The sequence below is a fragment of the Herpailurus yagouaroundi genome, unplaced genomic scaffold, assembly GCF_014898765.1.
Source record: "Herpailurus yagouaroundi ecotype Mexico unplaced genomic scaffold, PumYag 100, whole genome shotgun sequence".
Classification (NCBI taxonomy): domain Eukaryota; kingdom Metazoa; phylum Chordata; class Mammalia; order Carnivora; family Felidae; genus Herpailurus; species Herpailurus yagouaroundi.
The window spans coordinates 18149734-18164393 of NW_024412391.1; the positions used below are offsets into that span (position 1 = coordinate 18149734).

At 43.4% G+C, this 14660-nt stretch overlaps 1 protein-coding gene across 1 annotated transcript in view; it reads right to left on the reverse strand.

Moving 5' to 3' along the window:
- The window catches only part of SND1 (staphylococcal nuclease and tudor domain containing 1), a 426272-nt gene that overhangs the window by 168193 nt on the left and 243419 nt on the right, over positions 1-14660 (reverse strand). The window contains exon 14 of the mRNA XM_040472057.1: positions 4129-4201. Coding sequence (XP_040327991.1) covers positions 4129-4201 — 73 coding nt within the window. The remainder of the gene's footprint in view (positions 1-4128; positions 4202-14660) is intronic.

Here is a 14660-nt window from a genome sequence, read left to right on the forward strand (position 1 = left end):
GCCTTATATTCCACTGACACGCACATCCCAACTTTTGTCTGCCGGTGAGGGAGGGAGTGGAGATGGGATCAAGGAAAAACAAACCCCTCGAAGAATAAACACGCAAACCTACGAAGTGAAATAACCACCACGTAACCATCCTCCAAATCAAATCAGATCTAGTGCCAAGTCTGTCAAATTCTTAGTTGGTTTCAAATTCATAGGAACATCCTGGCCTCGAGGGAAACCAGAGGATTACAGAAAGGACAATAATGACTTAAAATACCACACTTCCTTCATCTTGAAAAATGAGAAATAAAGGAAACTAGTAATTTCTTCAGGATCCAAATTACCAGACTGGCCATATTTTTTACCTTAGTGGTTACCCTGAAACCAGATGCAAATGATGCAGAAAAGCCAAGTTTAACAAACCCCTGTCCAAAAGGTGGGGTTCACTCAGTTGGTGGTATCCACAGATGCGTGTACCTTGTGGAAAATACAGCACTCCGCTGACATTAATGGCAAGAATCCCCTGTATTAACAAGAAAACAATAGAGAAAAGAACCACCCAAAAGTTGGGAGCTAACAACATTTTACAAAAATCAAAAAACCATAACAAGGTCACAATACGGGAAGTGGTACAAGAGGCTCTAATGGTGGAGCACAACACAAAGTTGAAAAACGTGTCAAGTAGCCACTAGGCAGGCATCCAGTCCAGCCCCAGGAAGGAGCAGACACGAAAAGTCCTCCTGGCTTCATTGCCCAGAGGCCAGTGTCTCTCTGCCCAAAGCAGACACTCTTCTTCCCACTCCTGTGCTGGGATTACTCCCTTCCCACCACAGGAAGTCAGCCAAGAGGCCTTACACGTGCTGAGTTTTCATACAAGGCCTGTTAAGATACTCTCTGGACTTTTACACGATGAAACCATCTCTGAAAATGTAAGAGAAGAGGTATGGACAATGGGAGAAACTCAATGCTAAAAGCTGGAGACCATGAAGCCTAGAACAAATTTAATCATGACGCAACATCTTCTGTATAGCACATTTCTTGGGTGTGTTTAGGAGACAAAATGTGATGAGCTTATATATGTATTTTGTTTTCATTCCAAGGATGTGTATTGGGATAAGAAGAGGCATTATGCATACATATCGGATCATACTAAGCTATTTTGGCAGTATATTGGATGTCTGATCACCTCAACAAACACTTCCATTTATCATGACCTGCAACTAAGAGGGGGAGCAATGAAAGGTAAAGAGACCCAGTTAAAAAGAAAAAAGAAGGGGTGCCTGGGTGGCGCAGTCGGTTAAGCGTCCGACTTCAGCCAGGTCACGATCTCGCGGTCCGTGAGTTCGAGCCCCGCGTCAGGCTCTGGGCTGATGGCTCAGAGCCTGGAGCCTGTTTCCGATTCTGTGTCTCCCTCTCTCTCTGCCCCTCCCCCATTCATGCTCTGTCTCTCTCTGTCCCAAAAATGAATAAACGTTGAAAAAAAAATTTAAAAAAAAAATTTAAAAAAAAGAAAAAAGAAAAAAAAAGATTCAGAAACTCTTACAAAACCATTATACACGCGTGTATTTCATTGCCCTTATTGGGGGTGTTTTGTCTTGATCCACCTGTAAGCTATCTGCCTGTCTGACCCTATGCACTCACCTGTCGGTTGGACAGTAACGTGGCCAACATGCTTCAGGAAGCTGAAAAGCCATTCATCTCACTTAAAGGGCACAAGGGAACCCAACACACACACAGACTTAACACAACACGGTGACGGAAAGAAGGGGAGGTTAGAAACAGAGAGAAAAACTCCTCTATTACAGAGGGTACTAAAAAAAAAAAAAAAAAGCCTGTATTCAGAGCTGAATCATGTGTGATGGAGGCAGACAAGGTCATTCTGACATCTATTTAAATGGAACAGCCTTTTCACTTTCTCCCACTTGTTCAAGCTTTCTCTCTTTTTTTTTTATTTATGCGGTAACTGAGGGAGATATAACTCACATGTATTTTTAAATAACGTAAGAACAAACAAATTCTCCAATATCAATACAGAAAAGAAAATAAAGATATGTATAAAAATGAGCTCTAGTTGGGAAGGGGGAAGCGAAAAAATAGGAAGAAAAAAAATGAAGACAAGTTTCATTAAGACCGTTGCTACAAAAAGGAAAACACAAGAAAACACCAAAACACAACAAGGTATAAACATGAGATTTAAAGATGGCAATAAAGATCATTAGGACACTACGCTGGCAGGTGCCAAAAGCACAGCCCTGAAGCAAATGTGCCTCCATCTCAAATACCTGCCGAGGACTTTCCCTCACTGCCAGTGGGAAATCTGAGCAAGAACATGAACTCCACAGGCCAAAAGGGAACAATATCACCAAGGTTTAATTCATCTTCCAGAAAGCCTTGAAGTGTAGAGCTGACATAAGTTTTTGGATGGGCACATCTGGCCCGGGTATAAAGGAGTCACCATTGTGTTTTCCAAAACAATTATTTATAACTTCTTTCTCCCTGCAGCTGAACAGCCAAAAAATTGCCCTTTGATTACTCCAACATCTTCGACAAAAGAATATTAAGGAAAATATTGTTGAGAATGCCACAAGAGACACATGCAGCAATTATTACATATGCCAACAATAACTCAGCAAGGTAAGCCACAGGGAAAACAGGCCTAATACCAGCACGCCAGGAATCACACCTGTTAACAAGGAGCCTTAGCAGATACACCTTAGCCACCAGGTTTCTGGGCTTCAGAGGAATCTTAGCTATGAAGAACGTATATCAACATACCTCACTCATCAAGCAGAGGCACAACTTTTTAACAAAAGTCTACTCAACACAGGGAACACTATTTACTCTGTAGTCTGCAGTGACTGGTTACAGAGTAAGAAAAGCTCAACGGAATACCAATGCTTAAAATGAACGTGGTACTGCTATACCTAGGCAAGGGACTGCTGGCCAGACACATTTATAATACACAATCACAAGGAACAACAAGCAAAGTCTCAGCCAGGCTTGGGAACACAACATAACAAGAAGATAATACACTCTAATCCATCACTGCTGTGGGCTAGGCTGTGATCTAGAAGCTTGTTTCTAGGAGTATTTTCTTCTGGGTGCCCAAGGCAAGCTCCCTGAGAATGCAAGCTAAGATTTACTAGCTGCTCCTCTGTCATCTCCCCTGGGCGATGTGATGCCCCCTACACATGACCTGGATCCCCTCCTTAACTGTTAAGTTACTGTGGAGTTGAAATGGATGGTGTGTGTCCCAAGAGCAGAAGGTGAAGTGATGAGCCAACGAACTTTCCCTGGGCACCTGATGAAATCCACACCTGAGCCATTCACTCTTTCCTTACCCAGTTCTGTTTCTCTTCATTGCTGCTACCTGACACTGCTGTTTCCCTTCCCCACTTGCAGGTAAGGACTTTTATCAGTTTTGTTCATTGTTACATCCTTAAGTGCTCAGAGCAGTTCAGACACAGCAGGTATTCAAATACTTGTTGAATAAATGAATAAAAACTCTCAACTAACAAAGGTATCTTCTTCAGTCAAGAGATCCTAAACGTGCAAGGGTAAAGTCCTATTCACTGAGTAGTCATTTGGACACAGCCCCTTGGGAGCTCAAAAGTATTCGTGCCTTCCATCCTTCTGTGTCATCTGTGTGTATTAGCTCACAGGAAGCACACACCTTCCTCCCATTTCGAAGCAACCGGAGGGAAAAGAAGCCATAAGGAGATGGCAACTAATTTTTAAGGTTGTCCTAAAATCTACACTTGACCTTTTCCCAGTAAGACTTTCCAGTCATCTGGGGAATTAAACAGGGATTTAAAAAGGAGGCAATTTTTTTTTTTACTACAATTGGGAAGAAATATCTTCTAATATCTCCTAATCATTAAAACAAAATGGAAAAGCAACACAGTACCAATTCAGGTGAAGAGATAGATGGAGGTTTTATGCCCTAGTTTGAATTCTGCCTTTTCAGAATATAAAACAGGATCTCCATAGATGATAAGCAGCAGCCCTGGAAAAATTCACATTCTGTGTCTAAAAACAAATGAGCTACAGAAAACACATAAGCTGAAGTCCTTTGGTGAGTAAGCAGCCAAGCTCTTGGCGCCTCTGAGCCACACAGCTCTATTCAGGGACACAACTCACCCCAGATATGTCTGCGACACGGTGGATAGGCACTTCCTTCTTGCTATGCAGTCCTTTGCCATTCTTAATAGCTCTGTAAAGGAAGAAGAGACAACCCGATTAATATACAAATCACATCAGGAAGGGGTAGGAGGGCGGGAAAAACGGGTGAGAAGAGAGGTCATTCACATGGAGGGTCTATCACCACACAAGTCACACTGCACACTGCTGAGGAGCCAGTCTCCGCAGGAGTGGTTGGTGGAGGGGAGAAGACAAACCTGCTCTGCTAAGCCCAGTTACAAGTAGTTGGCGGCTAGTTTCAGCTAACGGTGTGACTGGTAATCAGAAAGAGCTCCTGAACTTGTTTCCAAATTAAAGGCATTGTTCCAGGCACAAAAGAAGAATCAGTTGGAAGAGCACACTCCTAAGAAACAGAAGTAATAATGTTTCTCTCTGCGTTTAATCACATGAAACATTTTAAATGCAAAATATGCAGCTAGTGTTCCAATTCTAATGGAAATAAGTTCCTCCCAGGTAAAAAGATAAGTTGCCTTGAATGAAGAAACACTGTACAGAAGTCATTTCTAACAGTGGGGGAAAATTAGCAAAGGCTACATAATTGACATTAAGCCTCATTTTAAATCAGTTACAGGTTATAATAACCGGATTTAGCAGGGGACTCTGTCACACATCTGACCACTGGTTGGTTTGCTGCAATCTCTCATCTTTTACCTCCTAATCCCTTGAGTGGTAGCTTCAGAGACAGAAGCCTAAGCATCACTGGGTGTGATCACTCATGTAACAGTGAAGGACCAGGGAACAAGACCTCGCTACACTATTAGATAAGACCTATCTCTCTACTGCCAGACTCCAGGCCAAAGCAAGTAACATTTTTGAGTTTAGAGAATAAAAACTAGAGATTCGGGGGTGTACCCACTCTGCAGACTAGCCTTTTTAGAGTTTTTGAATTCCAAAGTGCAGAGAAAACTGCCCAGACCAAGTATGTTGGACCTTCACACTACACACCAGCAACCACAGTGGACCTTCCCCCACTCAGGTTGTCACTTATTAATGACAAGAAGCAAAGGCCAGTACTCAGCAGGGGTTACTTTTAGGTCCTAACTTTTAAATCACACTAATCAAATGGGGTGGCTGTTTCTCTGTGCAGAGTGGCATTGTCTTAGTTCTTATATATATACTTGAGCTGTTACCATCTACCACTTGCCCCGTCCTCCAACCCTGGGGATCTCCCATTCAACTAATCTGAAATGCCTTCTATTCCGAAAGAGCAACGGTTTCCTTACCGTCTATACTTTCTATTCCATGAAGAGGGTAAGAAATGAAAGTACAGATGTTGAACAGGAAAAGCGAAGCAGAACAGTCACTCTGACCTGCGCTGCTAACTGAATGAAAGTGCTTCATTGTTCCCCTGAATTCCCAAGGCTCTTCTTGAACCTGAATCCAGGGCTTCAGCCTTAGAAATTGCAAATGGGTCAGAATTTTCCATTTGCAAATTAGTCCAGTAATTTATAGTTCAGGGAATGTGTTAAGTGACCACAATGGGGCTGGTTTTCAAGCTAAGCTTCTAGAACCTTGGGATTTGCAATCTAATGGCTGAGGACAGGAGGATGGTTATATGGAAAATCCGTGGCTTCAAGCCAGCAACAAATGTGACTCTTCTACCCCACAAAGCCCAGCGTACAGCCTCTACCCCCAACAGGCTCTCCTCATTTTGCTACCATACACTCAAAGGAGCAGCCTTAAGAACAAGAAGCCTCAGTGAGGTGAGGCAAGCTCAGGCAAGCCCTGATTATAACTCACCTTCCTTTAAGGCGAGGCCTGCTAAGCCTTCTGCAAGTCCTCTGGGGCCACAAAATGCCTACAGCCTTATCCTCTTCTAACAACAAGGACAACCAAAATAAATGGACCTGCCCTATAAACAGACGGGTTCATGTGACAGCACGGCTGAACTTGTGGACTTTTAAGGGGGCTGGAGAGCATTTCATAAACTACAAGGAAAAAAGAACATGGCCTGGGCAGTAAGTTAGAAAACAAAGGTTCTCGAGGCAAAAGCAGTGAGGTGATAAACCAAAAATTCTGTTTTCCTTTAGTGACCCCAAAGTAGTTTTGTGCCCAAAGCAGAAATCCAGGACTTAACCAAGATTCAGCATGCTTGAGGGAGAAAAAATAGTACCCTAAAGCCAGAACACATGAATAATAGTGTACATATGACATTTAAAAACCAAAATTCTTGGGGCGCCTGGATGGCTCAGTTAAGTGTCAGACTTTGGCTCAGGTCATCAACTCACAATCCATGAGTTCAAGCTCCGCATCGGGCTCTGTGCTGGCAACTCAGAGCCTGGAGCCTGCTTCGGATTCTGTGTCTCCATTTTCTCTCTCTGCTCCAAAGCTCATGCTTTGTCTCTCTCTCTCAAAAATTAAACATTAAAAAAAAAACAAAAACAAAAACAAAATTCTTTAGAATTAGGTATTAATAAAAATTTTTGGAAAAAAGAAAAACTTTATGTTCTACCTATCAGATATTTATTTGCATTTAGACATTGATTTTGGAAGAATCTTCAAAGGCTTAATCTTACCAGATTTATGAGTGCTAAATTAGATCAGTTTCAGGCACATTCAAGAGGCAGCAAGAAAGCAGTATTTTAACATCATCATATATAAACTGAGCAACAGTTCTGTTAGCTCTTAAGAAAACAGTGGCAAAATGAAAGAATTTGTAAACACTGAGTCAAATAATGCCCACCTAGGAAGCACTGTAAAGCGGATGTGGTGCACCGGACCCAGGCTGCAAAGTACGAGGGTTCTCTGAGAAATTAGCTACATGGTCTAATTCAGCTTGGGTCTCCTTCCCTGTGCTGAGGCTGCTTTGGCTCCTGTTCTCAAACTGCTCCAGAAATGACCTGGGAGGCATCCCTGCAGACAAGCCTGATGCCACAGCAAGAGCTTCTCAGGAGAGCATCCGGGGAAAGTGCCCAGTGTAGAAATTCACGTATGCACCTCAAAGAGGAAAGGAGCAAACACCAAGAGTAGCGGGCTTGCCACGGTTCTTTGCCGAAGGACATAGAACATACATCTTGTTACAGGATTCTAAGGACAGTGACATGACTGCCTGTTAACCACTGCATAAACGGTAAATGAAGGGGAGATTCAGCTTCCACTGCTCTGTCACTACCTCTCAGTGGGGCCTCCCTGCATCTTATGTGACCAGGTTTCCCTGGGATAGGTTTGGAAAGCTTGGTCTTTGAGACCTGGGACAGTAGTGAAATAGGTTTGCTTCCACTGAAACCTACTCCACAGAGCAAACACCTGACTCCCCTCCCCACACTCCCACTCCCTCTCCCTCTCCCTGCAGGCTGCAACCACAGCTCAACATCCCTTTTCATTAGGCAAGGAATGAAACTCCTGACTTCTAAACTTTCTCCTGCTGTGTCTGCTTAATAGCTGCTTTCTCACAAAAGCAGGCTGGTGCTCCGGCCAGCCAGGAGAAAGGAAGCAGTGGGGCAGAACACAGCCTGCTCCTCGCAGAAGCTTTCGTCTCCAGGAAGCAGCAGTACAAATATGGCAAAGCCAAGCAGTGTTGATAATGGACAGAAATCATCACCAGACAGGAAAAGGGAGTATATGTCCACATGCATACAAAGGGGTAACAGGGCAGAAGAGGGATGAAAACTCAGCTTTCTAGGGTGCTTCTAGAAGCCACAGTATTGGAGAGGAATCCCATTCCAATCACTGGAAAACATTTTTCTTTTCTTTTTTTCCTTTCTTCCTTTTTATTTTATTTTTTTAGTTTGTTTATACATTTGAGAGAGACAGAGACAGTATGAGTTGGGGGAGGGGCAAAGAGAGAAGGAGAGAGAATCCCAAGCAAACTCCACACTGCCAGTGCAGAGCCTGACCTAGGATTTGAACTCTTGAAACCGTGAGATCATAACCTGAGCTGAAACCAAGAATCAGATGCTTAACCGACTGAGCCACCCAGGCGCCCCAACACTTTCCTTTCTTTAAACAGCCAAGTTTGAAAATCTCATGTATGAGATGCTACTATCTCCCTACCAGAAGTAAAAACATGAACTTTGCAAAGACAGGTGAGAACACTGAGATTACCTCCACTGCCTCAACACCACAGGATTAGGATCTTAACACTCTCTTTTTTTTTAAAAAAATGTTTGTTTATTTTTGAGAGAGAGGCAGAGTATGAGCAGGGGAGGAGCAGAGAGAGAAGGAGACACAGAATCTGAAGCAGGCTCCAGGCTCTGAGCTGTCAGCACAGAACCCGACGTGGGGCTCGAGCTCACGAACTGTGAGATCATGCTCCAAGCCAAAGTCGGACGCTTAACTGACTGAGCCATCCAGGCACCCCAGAGAATATCATCACTCTTGATGCAAAGGAACAGAGTTTGCTCTAAGGTTTTGGGATTCCATGCTCAGGCAGAAAAACCTAGGGCCCAAACCTCTCCAAGGCAGTTATGACATGTAACAGTTCATCCTGTGCCATAAATGGACCACAGTCTTAATTCCAAATCAATGGTGGTAGACTGTTATTTTGAATGTATATTTTTGAGTGATTACAAAGAAAGTCAAGGCTTTACAGTTAGACTCAACCTGACCCAATCATAAAACAGTTGTCTCATCAGAAATTCTTAAGTTGGGGGGGGGGGGGGTGCCTGGGTGGCTCAGTTGATTAAGCATCCAACTGTTGGTTTTGGCTCAGGTCATGATCTCACAGTTTCATGGGTTCGAGCCCCACAATGGGCTCTGTGCTGACAGTGTGGAGCCTGCTTGGGATTCTCTCTCTCCCGCCCTCTCTGCCCCTCCCCCACTCGCTCACTAGCTCGCTCTCTCTCAAAATAAATAAATAAACTTAAAAAAAAAAAGGAATTCTTGGGGCGCCTGGGTGGCGCAGTCGGTTAAGCGTCCGGCTTCAGCCAGGTCACAATCTCGTGGTCCGTGAGTTCGAGCCCCGCGTCGGGCTCTGGGCTGATGGCTCAGAGCCTGGAGCCTGTTTCCGATTCTGTGTCTCCCTCTCTCTCTGCTCCTCCCCCGTTCATGCTCTGTCTCTCTCTGTCCCAAAAATAAATAAACGTTGAAAAAAAAAATTAAAAAAAAAAAAAAAAAGGAATTCTTAAGTGGGGGACTTAAATGAGCCTCATACTTAGGATGGGACTATCTATAAACTACCCTGAAATGGTAGAATTACACACGTGAATTTTTCTGGGGAACAGGAACTTCCCACACAGTTTCATAACAACTGCTTTCATACATAAAAGAGATCTAAAGAAAACAAAGTGGTGGATTATAGAAATGGCATATAACAGAGAGGTAGCAGGGGGATGATGAGGCAAGGGAGGCTGTAGAAGTGAGAGAGATCAGGAGTTCCTGAATCCACAATTTCCCTTTAACAACACTTTCTCGGTAACCAGGAACCAAAATGTTTCTTAATTGCTTCGGCTTCATCACCTACACCCAATACTTCCTTCCTTCCTTCTTTTTTTTTTTGGTTTATTTCTGTATTTTGAGAGAGAGAGAGATTGTGCATAGGGGAGGGGCAGAAAGAGAGGGAGAGAGAATCTCAAGCAGACCGCGTGCTCTGGCTCCATCTCACGAACCGTGCAATCTTAACCTGAGCCCAAATCAAGAGTCACATGCTCACCCGACTGAGCCACCAAGGCACCCCTCTTCCATCCTAACTGAACTCACTTGGCCCTTTTGTAACCCTAGTGTGCCAGGTCCTCAGCAATTTATTCCAAGATAACATCAGGAAAATTAAACAGGTTTTTTTTTTTGTTTTCAATATTTATTTTGAGAGAGAGGGAGAGAACATGTGTACACAAGCAGGGGGAGGAGCTGAGAGGGAAAGAGGGAGAGGGGTGAATCCCAAAGCAGGCTCTGCGCTGCCAGCATGGAGCCAGCTCTCACAAATCGTGCGAGCATAACCTGTGCCAAAATCAAGAGCTGGACGCTTAACTGACAGAGCCACTCAGGCGCCCCAACATCAGGAAACTTTTCACTGGCTCAATCCCTTTTGATACTGCACGTCACGCTGATTTGACTGCACACACTGCTGCACGACTTCCCCAGAAAAATCCACTTCGCCATTCTGCTGCCTTCCTTTCACACCCAAAACAAAGACCACCGGCCTGTGATGTCCAGTGAGAAATACAATGCTTGGTTTTTGTGGGCCTCTACCATACATTCGCAGTTTATGTCTTCACATGCTTCCCGTGTTACTCCTTCCCATCCAAGTAGGCCCACTGTCTTCAGGCCTCATGAGTGAAAGTTATTCATTACATGTGCCCAGGCAGGTCTGAACTACAGAATGAAGAGAGTTATACTGTATCCGTAGCAACAAGCTCGCCCCAAGCATTAATCAGTTACCACATCAGTGATACTTAACCTGGGGTCCTAGGTAAGCTGCAGTTTGTATGCTGGGCGTCTCTGTGAAAGGATGGTAGAATCGTACTCAAATGTATATAGTCATTACATTTTATCAATGTGAGTGCGCGTGTCACTCGGGTCAGCACGCCATCATGGAAGGTAACACGCTACTTTCAAAGTTCACCATGTGCTCCTTTTCATTTCTTATAGGTAGATTTCCGGCCCTTTGAGGCTTAGGAGTCTGTCCGTAAGATTTGTGATGGTATTTGACACAGAGGCTATGTTCACATCGTTATAAACTCAGGGTCATCTAGTTCCGTTATTGTTTGCCAAGTAAAGCTGAACAAATGACTGGTGACTGACTAATGCAGAATGTTGAAAATATTTCAAATTGGAGACCAGGATAGACTGTAGGGCAAAAGAGTGAGGCCTGCTGACTCTCTTGGATACAGTTTCATGATCTATGCTCCCATTCTTAGGCATATTGGTTTTGCTCCCTGGAATGGTTCAGGCAGAGGAGCTTACAGCCTGGCCTCTGAACAGAAGCAGAAGTACGTCGAGGACTAGAGGAGATGGGCAGTGAAGTGAGAGCAAAGCTCCGATCACCATAAACAATGAAACAGAACAAAGTGGCAGGGTTGTATGAAATTCCTACTAGACAATACCGGATAGATGACTGAAAGGAAAAGAAAACAATTCCAACAGAAAAGGTTAAAAAGCAGAACAAAGAGTAAATAACTTGCTAAACTTCTAAAGCACCTCTCACTGTGCTTGAGGTCACATTGGTGAATACAGTGTTTCAGCATGAACCAAATATAGATATCAATGAAACACAGCAGCGATAAACAATTCCTTTGGCCTTTCTACTGGTTCCTTGGCAGCTGGAGAAAACAACAGGGTCCTGACACTCAGGAAATAAGATACAGAGCAGGCACAGGTGCACAATGGTAGGTGGGGGTGCTAAGATTATGCAGCTGGATTTTCAACGAAATCAGAATTACTGATAAGAGAGACAGAAAAGATGGAGAGCACACAGACTGGAAATGAGAAAACTGAATCCTATGGTCAAGGGGAGGCAGACAGACTAATGAGTCAGTAGGTATCATGAGGGATTAAAGCAAATAACAAAGAACTCTTAGCCATCATCTCATCTAAAACTAATATAAGAAGAAACCAAGACACACGCTATTGTGCCAGGCGTGACAACAGATCTGCAGAGCTTAGGTAAGGGGGGTAGGGGAGGGAGGCAGATGGTGAGCTCCATGTCAGCCGACTATCAGAGAAGAGGTATCCTAGTGCTAGACTTCCGGGGAACACAAGCAAACTCCATTGTCCTAGATTAGGACCAAAGGACTGGGAGAGCTGGGTAGAAATGGTCAATATCAGTCTAAAGTCTTTTTGAAAGGACAAGGCCACAAAAAAAGGTCAGATCAGAAGCAATGACAGCTCAAAACTGTCCCAACGATAACTGCTTTTAAAACTTTCTTCATCACAAAGGCAATGCATGGCCATTAGAAATAAAAACTGGTGAAACGATCCATAATTTTATTCCAAGATGGAAGCACCACTGACATAGTTTCTAAGTGCTGATACACACACCCATCCACTTACACTTTAAGAAAATTGCAGAATAGGGGCACCTGGGTGGCTCAGCCAGTTAAGCGTCTGACTTCAGCTCAGGTCATGATCTTGTGGTCTGTGAGTTTGAGCCCCGAGTCCAGCTCTGTGCTGACAGTTCAGAGCCTGGAGCCTGCTTTGGATTCTATGTCTCTCTCTTCTCTCTGCCCCTCCCCCACTCATGCTCTGTCTCTCAAAACTAACATTAAAAAAGAAAGAAAATTGCGGAATAGTTTTGTAGTCTCTTTTTTCTGCTAGAAATGATAACGAAATGAATACTTCCTTATGTTACTTTTTACATCATTTTAATCGCTGAAGATAAATTCATCACATGGATGCAAACTCCATAATTTAATTGATCACCTATTGCTAGCTGCTTATGTGAATATAATACTACTATAAGTGATGTCATGAGAAATAACTTTTCCTTAAAATTAAAAAAAAATTTTTTTCTTTTCATTTTTGAGAGAGAGAGAGAGAGAGAGCGCGAGCGAGCGAGCACAAGCAGGGGAGGGGCAGAAGAGAGGGGGACACAGAATCTGAAGCAGGCTCCGGGCTCTGAGCTGTCAGCACAGAGCCTGACACAGGGCTCGAACTCGTGAGCTGTGAGATCATGACCTGAGAAGTCGGAGGTTCAATGACTGAGCCACCCAGGTGCCCCAGGAATAACTTAAATAAACTGTTGGGTGCTTGCCCAATCATTCTTTAGGATAAATTCATACAAGTGGACACATACACTGTGTCATTAGGCAACAAATATTGATAGTGGTTTCCATCTCCTTTTGCCAAGGTGAACCAGCATAACATGCCTCACCTCATGGACTCAGGGGATAAGACCTCTTTGATTTAGGTGCTTCTTCCCTATGCCTCCCAGATACCTACCTTATCTCCACTCTTACAACTATATTTGTAGTGATTTAATTGCTCATCCAGATCCCCACGAAACCATGTGTTTGTTTTTATCCCCAATGTATTTGATGAAATATTTGTCACTGTAACATGAAAAAAAAAAATCAGAGAAAGTTTTAATGTGTCTTTTGACTGAGTGAAAAGCAACAGACTCACTGTTTAGAAAATGGTTTTTCCAATGTGAGCTACATTTACTGGGACCTACTAGGAAAGATTCATTGCTGTTCCACTAGAGATCTGGCTCTCTGAACCTGACGTAGAAGCAAGAGGAATGGGAAGTAATTCTTCTGAACTTCTGTGCCCAAAGCTGGAGGGGGAGAGTCAGGGGCAGCCTAAGATAAAACAAAAGTGCACAAGAGAGTTTATAAGAAATTTAGATGCAAAGAATCCTGCAAAGAAAACTATGAAGCAGATTTCCTCTTCACAAGCAGCTATAAAATTGTGCACATTGATGTATCAGTGATTAATTATTCCAACTACAGTCATCCTGAGAGATTTCCAAGGATTAGAGCAAAAGTAGGATAGGGATGTTGGTAATAGAGACTCAGCTCTCCAACCCACTCAACCACCTGACATTGCAGATGAGCCAAATCAAGCAAAGCACAGCAACCCTCAAGATGACTTCACATTAAATTAGCCAAGAGCTGGTGGAGGCTACCCTGAAGGAATCAAATTAAGGAGCCATGAATGCAGAGTTTGAGGAAGGGGACAGAGACAAGAGTCGAAGGGAATAGGCAGCTGTTTACCTGGCTTGACGGAGAACAAGTACGGCTGTGATCACAGAGAAGGCCCTACGAGGCAGCGGAATCCAAAGGAATCCAAAGCTTCTCCATTCCCTGGCTTGTTCTCTATTACTGAGAACCATGATCTTAATTCCAATTATAATAAAGATTATTAATCTTCCATAGAAGGACACCTATTTCGACTTATTTTACAGTGGTCAGGAATTGGGCAGTGCTTCTCAAATTTTAGTGTGTACCACAATCACCCAAGGTGTATGTTCTAAGAGATTGCTGGGACTCAACTCCAGAGTTTCTGATTCAATAGGTCTGGGGTGGGGGAAATTTTGGGGAAGTCTGTAAATTCACCTCTATAAAAAGTTTCTAAGTGAGCATGGCATTGCAGGTCAGAAGATCATCCTTTGAGAACCAATGGGTTAGGGAGTCAACTTGTAAGGCATTCGAAAGAGTCAAGGGTCAATGTCAAGTGTTCTCACTTTACTGTTACAATTCATTTTGGATTAAAATTACATTTCCAATAAGATAATCTTCAAATTTTTTTTGAAATATGTCTAAAACATATTTTGAAACCACATATTTAGGTGTTGTGTGAAAGGAGCACGAGCCTCTTAGCCAAGAGGACAGTGAGAAGGTAAGCCACTCTGTGGTATGTGCAGACAAATCAGATTACCTAGAAAGATAACTCCAGAACTTCCTCTGAATGAATATAACCAGAGCACACCAATGATTACAGCCAAGACTGGGCGAGGAAGATTTATTATGAGTTCATTATTTGACCCTGACCTGTAGAACCAGCCGGGGCTTTGTGTATAACATAGCAAAAAAACCCCTAATGGGTTCCAACCGTCCCCAACCCCTCACAGTGGTCATCAAGATATCTCACAGCTTGAG